Source organism: Cyclopterus lumpus, chromosome 19 (genome assembly GCF_009769545.1).
Source record: "Cyclopterus lumpus isolate fCycLum1 chromosome 19, fCycLum1.pri, whole genome shotgun sequence".
Lineage (NCBI taxonomy): Eukaryota > Metazoa > Chordata > Actinopteri > Perciformes > Cyclopteridae > Cyclopterus > Cyclopterus lumpus.
In genome coordinates, this window is record NC_046984.1 from 15,828,736 (window position 1) to 15,839,405 (window position 10,670).

Here is a 10,670-nt window from a genome sequence, read left to right on the forward strand (position 1 = left end):
ATGTGGGGGGGGGGGGGACACTTGGGTGGGAGCTGCCCTTGAATAAGATCAGGTATTACGCAACGATGCCCTTTAAAATGGGGGCTCGCCAAAAAAAACGCCCACGTGCAACAGGGCCCCCATCATCCCTATCGGTTACCGAGCGGCTCACCGGCGTTGCTGGGTAGAAGCTTCTTGCTCTTGATTTGTTTAATTATTTTTATTTTTTTTGCAAGGCGACGATAAAAAAACATGATAAACAGGAGCAAATACAGATGGTCGTAAACTCGGTTTGTTTGTTTTCATCGCCGGGGAGGAGGCCATACAATGGCTCATCCATTTTTTAGCACCTCTACATTTCCCTCAAAGACAGTTTATGTTGCCTGTATGGCAGCTGGGTCACCTGTGAGCCCGTGGGGGGGGGGGGGAAGAGGTGGGGGGAGGGGTTGCTAGGCAGCTGCCACATGCATGGGGAAGGTTTTTTTATTTGTGGCTTTGGTTCTTTTAGAAGAGCAGCTCTAAAACGTACGGCCATTCAAGATCCAAAGTTCCTAATAAAGATAATACACAACTATTTCTTTATTATTGTAAACTGTATGATATAATTGACTTTTAATCTGAATACGCTTATCTGAATTGATGAAAAACTGGAGATGTGGGACTAACCGATCGCCATCATCTAATTATTTAGACAACGAAAGAAAGCAACAACAACAGAACAACTTCTCTAGAACCATAAAGCATGTGATAAATATAATACTACAAATACAAAGTGGTTTTAGAACTGGATATGCAAAATGTGTGAAGCAACCAAATGAGGAAAATCAGCTCCTGAGATGAATTCAAATGTGTCAACCAGTAAATACTAAGAAGAGTTATTTGTACAAGGAACGGGTAGATTAGATAAGGAAGGACACCGGAGGTCGAGAAGCTCCCAGCACCATGTCGAGATTATTGTGTGCAAAAGGGGTGTGGAAATAATCACCAGTCGAGGCTGATATTCATATTTCACGGAGGAAAAAAACAATCAGTGTGATATTTTGGAACAAAGTTTATCTAAATTCCCTCGAAAGGTATTCTCTCCTCTTTTTTTTTTTTAAATCAGCCTTCAGCCCGTTGCTGTTATATCTGTGATAAACTCAAAATCAGCTGATGTTGTTGTTGTCATCATTTCTCTTTATAGCAGTGTGACAAAAGGTTAGCGGGGAAGACATGGCGAACAAGAATATAAAGCAATATAATAGCCGATTCGTGCTTTTAATACCTTTTCTGCAAACAATCATGACACCAACCGGTTATTATGTGTGTACTTTGTTGTTGTTGTTGTTGTTGTTGTTGTTGGAAACAAGATCTTGTCGAAAACCACACAGAATCTCGATAATCTTTGGCATTGTGTCATTTGTCGGTCTGAATGTTTTGTTTTGTGCGTTTTCGTGGACGGTAGTTCTTGTTTATTGATTATTATAATGCATCGATTTGTGCACTGTGCTGGAAATTAGCATCTGCAACAGTCGATGAGTCTGTGTACTTGTCCCGTACAAATAAACAAATGCATGAATAAATGAGCATCTATTTATAGGCTTCATGGGAGTGTTTGCCTGAGGCGGTGCGGAGCTCCGATTACTTTTCCTATTGTATCACAGACCTAATGCGAGTTATGAGCCAAGTCCTGTATCCTTTACCGTCACGGCTGATCTAAATTGTATCGTTTTCTTTTTTTGTTTACAAGCACGAGAGGAAAGTTTCAGTAGACGACGCCCAGACAGACCGGTGTGACAACAGAGACACGGGAGATCACCTTGGAGTGTCTCAGTTATAAAGACGACTAATGGGAACAGTGATCTCTGGAAGTGGGGAGCAGAGGTTGTTTGAACCCCCTCTTCAGATTCCGAACAGCTGATCGTAACGGCCCTTGCAGATCAGGCTCTGCATCCCATAGTTAAAAACATTTATTATTTTTCTATACCTGATTTGCAATGACGCACCTTCGACTGCTGCTCCGTCAACAGTACAGAGGCGATGGTGTTTAGCCACCAACAGCCAGCCTTCGGGTTCATTCAAGCAATCAGAGGACGGCTTGGCGGTTGTAAGAAGACGCGGCTCGCAGCCCGAGTCTTTGAGGTGAACTCCTACAATGGCCACCTTTAAGCTCATTAGGGCCGATTAAGGGGGCTTAACTGGGCTCACGTCTGAAGTCAGGAGATGAGAAAAGAGAATTTTGTTTTCCAGCATGGACCCCCGGTGGGGTTGGGGAACAGTTAAAGGTAACCTGTCCTCTCACACCTGTTGTGTGAACCGGACAGGTGCGCTCTGGAGGCCGAAGTCCCAAGGGGGGGTTCAATTCCGCTTGTGTAAACCCCTGACGGTCCACGTGCCTCCTGCACAGCTTTAAACGCACCACGAAGACCCGCCTCCTTGAATTTGAGGTTCAGAGGGAACAACTTCACACCTGAGAGGGCTCAACGCGGGTGCCAGACGCCGATATAAATGCACGTCACACAAAAGCGATGACTGTAATCATTGTGCTTGTTGAACCCTGTTAGCAGGAGGAGCGGCAGCTGGTAGCCAGGCTGTTTGGTGGCTGCATACCAAATGAAATAAAAGAAATAAGAAAGGACCATCGCCTCTGTCTAGGCAGATGGAAAGAGAGTTTACATGCTACACGTGAGCCACACATTATCCCTCAGATCTTAGTGCTGCCTCGCAGGATGGGAACATTTCAAAAGCACAAATGGAAGTATTATCCCTCCCACACACACACACACACACACACACACTTGTGGTTGTTCTTGGTTCGGCGTCAGCCTTGGTGTCACCGGTTGTTAATGAAAACAGAGATTAGAAGGGATCATGGCTAGCGGAGTGGTTCAGTTGGATCCGACCGCTGACAGTTTGACCTGCGCTGCCACGAACGGGCCTGACACAGCCCAACTCAAGGTCAACGGGGAATAATAGCCAGTGGATTAGCTGCTTCACATCAACTCTGATGAGGGAGGAGGAGGGGATTAGAGCTGGAGTCGGGCAGGAGAAAAGTGAAAGTATCAGGCCTGTTTGTGTACCTCCTATAGGTCATAATGTGGAGTGAACTACGGCTGCACAACAATGCAACTTTGGTGTGGCGGTGTACATAAAAGGAGAGTAATCCCGGAATATGATGAGCCAGCTATTTAAATAGCATTTAAAATGAAATGTGTGCTCCTGGATGCAGACTTTCTTTTTCCCCCATCCAAACTGGCAACTTATCCCTCTCCAGTGAAATATAATAGAAGCCGTCCTACCTGTAGCTCACACCATGCCACCTCCACCGTCGTCTCTGTGTCCAGTCCCTTATAGACCGTCTTGAAGGACCCCCTTCCGATCTCTATGTTGAATTTCAGGTATCTCCCATCGGGCGACGTCGCCACCGCTTTGGTCTCCACGTCCTCCCTCTCCTCCCTCTCCTCCTGCTCCCACTGGGCCTCGAACGTGATGCGAGGCGAGATCTTCCGCTGCTTGCTCTGAACTTCGTTTTCAGACTCGGAGCTGGCGGCGTCCCGCGCGCCGGTCCTCTCGCCCAGAGACCCGGCGCCGGGCTCCTGGCTGCCGCCGGGGGGCGTGTTGGAGCTGGTGCCCGGGCTGGAGACCGGGGAGGGCGACGCCGGGGACTCGTCGGTTTTCTCCTCCTCCGCCCTGGACTCGGACAGCGTCGGGATGTTCTCCGCGGACCAGGACAGGGCTTTGGAGAGGGCGCCGCCGTACAGAGGCGAATCGATGTCCATGGTGATCTTCTGCAGCCCGTAGGAGTTCCTGCGCGCGCCCAAACCGTGCGCCCTCAGCACGGACGGGACCCGGGACAGGTAGTCGTCCGTCATATCCACGGGGAGGCCGGGGAAGCCGCGTCGTGGGATCTCGACCTGCGCGTGTGACATGGTGGCGGGTTCAACGCCTGCGTGGTGTGGCGCCTGAGCGTGGAGAGAGTTCAGAGTCACTTGTCAGGACGCGTTGAACAAAGAGGTTGGCCGCAAAATAACAGGTCTGATAACTTTCAGAGCAAAACATTCCTATCGGAAGTATAATTGAAAGTGCATCACCTGCACCCACACATCGGTTAATTAAAACAACAACAAACAAACAAACAAACAACAAACCAGTGAAGTAACACAAATATGCTTACTCATGACTGCCGCTGCGTAAAAACTATTCACATGAACGCAGATGAAAGCATGGCTCCTCTCAAATGAACAGCGTTCCTCTTCACGAAGTCCTCAGCCATAACCTCCTGTGAAGAGAGGACGGCGCTGCCTATATCAACATGGCTCCGGAGGGCTGAGCGTCTAGTGCGCTCCGCGCGCGTGCGCCCCCGTTCCCAAACTCCGCCTCCGCCCCCCTTCCTCACGCAGCTTTTGACGCGCTAACAGGACTCTAGCAGAGGGAGTAATTACGGAGGGGTTTAAGGAGTGTTTGCAAACTACCGCAACATTTCATTAAGGAAAGGATTTGTTTTCGTTTTACGCGTAATTTATTTCCAAGAAAGAGCTTTAAAATCTAAATTTGGACCGTAATGTGAGTTCCACATGAAGTAAAAGAAGGCAGTGAACAGTGAGAAGGTCCATGAACTTTGTGTTGTTTATTACTTTGCTCAGGAACAAACAGGAGAACAGGATGTCCCCTCTTCTAATACCCCCCCCCCCCCCCCCCCGGCTAACCAGCGCATCTCTGGTTTTTCTGAATTACCGAGTCGGTTCACTTCTGGAGGGAGGTGTGCAGCGTGCGAGTCTGACCTGCAGGGGGCGCCACTCAGCGGACAGGAGCTGAAACGGGACACGCTGACTGTCCCACAAGTGCGCGCACACACACACACACACACACACACACGCAGTGGAGATCCTCATCACTGTCACGTGCACGTCTGCAAGGTGCCGTTAACATCAACATACACGTTTTACACACAAAGTCTCCGACAAGATGTCCCAGACACAAAAAAGGAAGCAAATATAGTAAATGTCTCATTTATTTTCCTACAGGACATGAAAAAAAAGAAAAGAAAAAGAAAGTTGAAAATAGAAAGAGATTATATAACAGCAGCCACAGCACAATAATAGGATGACAGCAATCTGTAGTGAAGTCCACTGTTATCACACCCAGGGGAGTTGGGCCAGGGTCTCTTGGTGTTCCTTTTCTCAAAATAAAAAAAGTCCCCCTGGTGTTGCGTTCGGGGATTTCTTTGGGTTGTCTCGTTGGCTCAGATTTGAAAAACAGCAGAGCAAAAAAGGTCCACAGCCAACGATACCGAAGAGTTTTTGTTAATATGGGAGAGAACAAGAAAGATAAAGCTAGTCGTATTTACAATAAAGAAACAGCTGGTGGGGAGAGATTTTCCCCAGGAGTGTTCAGATAGTATTCAGTCCCCCGAAAAAGACCCATTGCGTGTTTAAGTGTCGCCTCAAATGCTTATTTATTGGTTTCTCCCAACAACAAAAAAACACTAAAGAAATGATATTTGTTCTCTTCCAATAAGAAAAAAGGGTTTTGCATAAACTTTTTAAAAGGCGGCGACAACAACAACAACAACTGCGGGACGAGCGTCCTCCAGGCGTTGAGGAGCACCTCGTGGATTATGAGGCTCCCCCCCCCCCTATACAGGGGTGTGTGTGTGGGTGTGTGATGTCCCGGGCGCCCGCTTTCAGAAGAACTTGACCCCCTTTCCATCGTCCATGGTGATGATCTCGGCTTTGCCGTCCGCCTGCAGCGCCTGCAACGAGCGCAGCAGCATCCAGTCTTCTAGCCCGTGGAACTCTGGAGGAAAACAACAACCACGGCAATCAATAACTATTTCGTCATCGTTCAGGTGACGAGGGGCTTCACAGGAGACGAGAGTAGAACAATGAAAGATATACGTTCATCTGCACGTTGCACATGTTCACAGCGTTGCATTTTTTGAACAGTTTTGCACATTTTCTGCACGAAACAACCACTTTTCTAAAAAATCTTTAATTTCAATTCAGATACACAGACCATATTTTTTATAGTGTTTTTTCCTCAATGTTTTAATTGTAATATTCTTAGAAATCTCTGTTTTACCTTCTCAATATTTGCATTATATTTATTAACTATATTTTAAGTTTAGCATCAATACGCCAAATACATGACAAAAACCCACTGATTCTGATCCCAAAAAAAAAGAGTGAAATAAACAAATAAAACATATAAGATTATTTAAAATAATAAATATTCACTTTTGAGAAGTGATTTCAAATATGTCAGTGATTCTGCATACTTTATGTTTACTCTAAGTGATAATTTAAACATGTTAAATCAGATGTTTTAACGGTACCATACCTTCGCCTTCCGTGTCGTCACCGTTGGACAACTCGTAGAGCGTAAACACAGAGTTGACCATCCCGATTTTGGAAACCTGAAATGTTCGAGAACAGAATAATTAATAATCAATGAGGATATTTTTTGGGGATTTTCTGGAGGCTGGTTTCTATTTACATCCTCATTCCTGATGATGTGTGCTTTAAACATGCTGAAGTCTTTCTCCTTTAACATGTGTACATGTAAACAGCCAATCAATACCTTGGTTACGCAGCTACACGGGCAAGAAATACGCTTCCTCCAGGAGAAAAACCTCTTCTTTCATTCACATGACATTTAATAAATCAAGTTATTGCAGAAAAAGCAACTGTGTGCTTATTTTTTTTCCCTTTAAAAAAGTTATCAGTCTCTAAATATTCTACTTAGCACATGTATACATTATTTTTAAAAAAAAGGTTGTAGTGCGTCATCTAATGGAAAACTTGCAGGCTTTAACATCCCACAATAACAGAGAATTACAAATGCTTTCCAATGTGCTTCTTATTTTTTATTGCTTTGGAGAACGTTTCCTTCTCTCCATTCATCCGTCATCATGCCCACAACAGGACGCCATGTGTCTAACTGGCCGTGACTCACCCACTGGTGGATCAGCTTTCCCCATTCCTCCGGCCGTCTCCACATGACTAAGCACCGGGACTTGTTTTTGTCCAACCAATCCAGGTTTCCTGAATGATAAAAACAAAAAAAAGTTTATTGCTGTCGAAATTAATTCGATGTGAGACGACGAGATAATTATTTCCTAATCGTAGCATTTTTTACGAACATTTAGACGGAACAAAATGTACCTTTTTTCCTCAATTCCTCGAACACAACTTGAATTGCTTCCATTGACAGTTTTCCTGGAATTCGGTTAAGGAGTAACTCATGTTGATGCTTTTTTGTTATTATTATATGCAAATTAAGAAAACTCTTGACATTTAAGCAGTTCTCTCCCCACTAACTCACAATTAATAGAAAGTGCATTTATAAAAAGGATAAAAATCGATGCAGCAGAACCAGAGATTTCGTCTTTTTACTCCACTACGTAGCCTACATTACCAACGATGCAACTCGACTCTGCTGGTGCATTATGCTAGTAGCAACTAAGGCAGATTTTAGCGTGCATAAGAAACGAGGAGACGTCTACATCGGCCCACTAAACACTTTTAATAACCAGAGAAAGTTTCATCATCAGGTCTCTCTTGAGAATGACACGACTTATCTCAATGTGTCTAAATAAAGGAGACTTGAGTTTTTTAAATTTAAATAAAAATGTCTACATTTTCCTTCCGTTGATGTCTTTTCATTCATTGAAGTGCCAGAGTTAAAGAAAGGCTGTGAAGAACTTGATAAAGTGTATTCAGTGATGTCGATACGAGAAACTTATATCCACCAAAATAAAGATAAGAACATCTAAATAAGAGGCTAATTGAACACATCCTGTGTGGAGGGCAGCTAGCATGGTGTTAAAAATGTATGTATATATGATATTTAATATTCTGTAGGGAGTTTTCTATCTGAATGAGAGGAGACAACCTGTAAATCATTGTCTATCCATCCATCCATCCATTTTCAATACCGCTTATCCTCATTAGGGTCGCGGGGGCGCTGGAGCCTATCCCAGCTGACATAGGGCGAAGGCAGGGGACACCCTGGACAGGCCGCCAGTCCATCGAGGGCACATGTAGGGACATACAACCATTCACTCTCACATTCACACCTATGGGCAATTTAGAGATCAATTAACCTGCAGCATGTCTTTGGACTGTGGGAGGAAGCCGGAGAGAACCCACGCTGCCACGGGGAGAACATGCAAACTCCACACAGAAGGACCGCTCCGACCGGCGACAGTGCTAGCCACTACACCACCGTGCAGCCCTTCATTCATGATTGTCTATCGATTCAAAATAAACCTCTGCCGCCATGAGAGACAATGTGGATTTTGGTATTTTAGGATGCTAAAGCCTGTGGGCTGAGCCACGGGTGGACTGTAAGGATACGCTCTATCTTCTTGTTGTTGAACACGGGGCTTTCCTGAGCCTCCATGACGTCCAGGGTGTAGAGCTTGTGGTGCCGGCAGTACGACAGAGCCAGCGAACACCAGGCCGCCAGCTGCTTCTGTCTGGTGTCAACATTGGGCTGGAGCCTGTCCGCGGAGAGAAGAGCCAAAAAAAAATAAAAGAGTTGTCAGAATGAAAAACAAAAGCCAGAGTAAGAAAAATATGTTATATTATAAACAATATAAACCAACAGATTATAACAGGGGACGAGTTGTAAGAGACGATAAATGGAGGAGAACAAGCATCTTGAAGTTTTTTCAGGTATTGCATTTACTGGATTCGAAATTCAAATTTTGTTATTTAATCAATAAATCACTTTCACAACTGGATTCCCTTAATATGTATTATGTTTTGTCTCCCTACTTTTGGTTCTGGGAAGTTAATAATGACGAATAGAAGAAAATCTCTGCATCACCAAGGAGGAAATGGTAGTGTTCCCCTTATTTGCTTGGTATCAGTGTTAAATTGGAGTTTCAGTGTTTTAGATGAGATTTAAAGATGTTACCAATCACTGTTATGGTTCTTCAGAGCCTCAGATGTCTTTGTCTGTTCTAGGTTTGGCTTAACGTAAGAGGGCCACGAGGCTCTGGAACAATTTGCCCGAGGAAATGTAGTTGGCTAAACCCCCTCTAAAAAAATATATTCTTTAAGGAAAGCCTTTTTTTCTGATTTTACTTGAGCCTTATTTTATTTACTATTGTATTTCTTTAAAAAAAAAGGTTTAGTGGGTCACTGATTCAAGTCCCCGTACGGACCAAGTAGGGGCTGTTAACTGGTAGCTGGAGAGGTGCCTGTATTGCCTCTTGGGCCGTGCCGAGGTGCCTTTGAGCAAGGTACGAAGCCCCCAACTACCCGGGGCCCCTGTGCACAAACATCTCTTCACTAATGCATGTGTGTAGAACCTGTTTGTGCTTGTGTGTATAATGTCTAAATAATACAAATAACAAGAGCAAAACACTTTTTTTTTCCTTAAAAAAGGGACTAATAATGTTTAATGCTTTACGTGAATTGATTTCTTTAAACTCAAATCATGGATGGCTTGTCTAGTTGTATTTTAAGCCTTTGAGAAGCACTTTGTGATGATTCTGTGTGCAGCCATAATAATAATTTTAAAAACACCATTTGCAGTGGCTTTATACAGATGAAATCAATTTTAAAAAACTGCCAGGTCACATAATATGATGGGTAACAGAATTGGCTGCAACACTGTTTATTACACTGTTAAATACAGGGTGGACATGTAGTTAAGTGTTGCTAACTAAAGCTAACAGCTAACGTTAAACGTATTATCTGAACACGCGTTAATTATCTACGTGTTGTTGTTTGTATACATTAACATGCAGTCGAGCCTTAAAGGGCCAACACGTGTGACTGTTACACAAACTTCAGAAAGCCAGAAGGTAGAAAAACAAATCCACTTCCGTAGCATTGTGTGTTTCCTTTAGCCAGCTAGCTAGCCGGGGTAACGTGACGGTGGCTCTCTGAAACAACACACTTCGATTCGATAACAAGTAAACAACGAAGACTGACGAACAGAGTCGATAAATGGTGTAAATGCGGTTCGGAAAAAGTTCACTCACGTAAAAAACGGGGGGAAACTGTATTGCCAGGGCCACTCAAAACTCATTGCAGTTGTTGCGGTGTTTACAGCCGACAGCTTCCGGAAGAGCGTCCACCCTTCAAATGGGTCCGACTGACTACACAGACTTTCCAAAATACAATATATAAATGAATACAAATAACTGTAAATATTAAATGGAAATATATGAAGCTAAATACAAATAAGAAATACATACATGATTTAAGACATACAAAATAAACACATTTTAATATATCAATGAATAAATATTAGTGTGTGGGTGTATTAAAGCACCATCAAAATATATGATTATGTTCAGATTGCAAGTGCATTATGCACAAAAAATAAATAAAATACAAAACAGGCCAGTAAACTGTAAATAATAGTAATGATTTAATAATTAAACACAATTAAATTAAACAAAATTAAAAATGTAATTATAATAAAATATATAATTAAAAGAAATAATATATTTTAATATAATAAAACATATTAATGCCATTTTATGGAGCTTAATACTTCGTCTGATAAAAAAATGACTACCCAAATGTTCATAAACAAGTTTTAAATGGTTCCACATTGACCAAGCTGCAAAACCAAATTCTGCATTGACATTAAGGCATCAGTTATGGTGAAATAATAACATTATATCAGTAATAAAGACACTCTAATAGGGTCAATTCTGAAAGAGCACTTTTACTTGTGTTTATTTAAGT

At 43.2% G+C, this 10,670-nt stretch overlaps 2 protein-coding genes across 2 annotated transcripts in view; both read right to left on the reverse strand.

Moving 5' to 3' along the window:
• The window catches only part of wnk4a (WNK lysine deficient protein kinase 4a), a 35,831-nt gene extending 31,511 nt beyond the window's left edge, over positions 1-4,320 (reverse strand). Inside the window, exons 1-2 of the mRNA XM_034558258.1 lie at positions 4,133-4,320; positions 3,258-3,920 (exon numbers count right to left, since the gene is read on the reverse strand). Of these exons, the coding sequence (XP_034414149.1) occupies positions 3,258-3,887 (630 nt within the window). The 5' untranslated portion in view covers positions 3,888-3,920; positions 4,133-4,320. The remainder of the gene's footprint in view (positions 1-3,257; positions 3,921-4,132) is intronic.
• Positions 4,321-4,951: 631 nt separating this feature from the next.
• vps25 (vacuolar protein sorting 25 homolog) lies at positions 4,952-10,056 on the reverse strand. Its single transcript, XM_034559440.1, has 6 exons — positions 9,956-10,056; positions 8,316-8,461; positions 7,122-7,175; positions 6,913-7,001; positions 6,298-6,373; positions 4,952-5,754 (listed from the first exon to the last, which is right to left on the reverse strand). Exons 1-6 carry the CDS (start codon positions 10,000-10,002, stop codon positions 5,642-5,644), a joined length of 525 nt encoding a protein of 174 aa, XP_034415331.1. The 5' UTR covers positions 10,003-10,056; the 3' UTR covers positions 4,952-5,641.
• Positions 10,057-10,670: the final 614 nt, after the last annotated feature.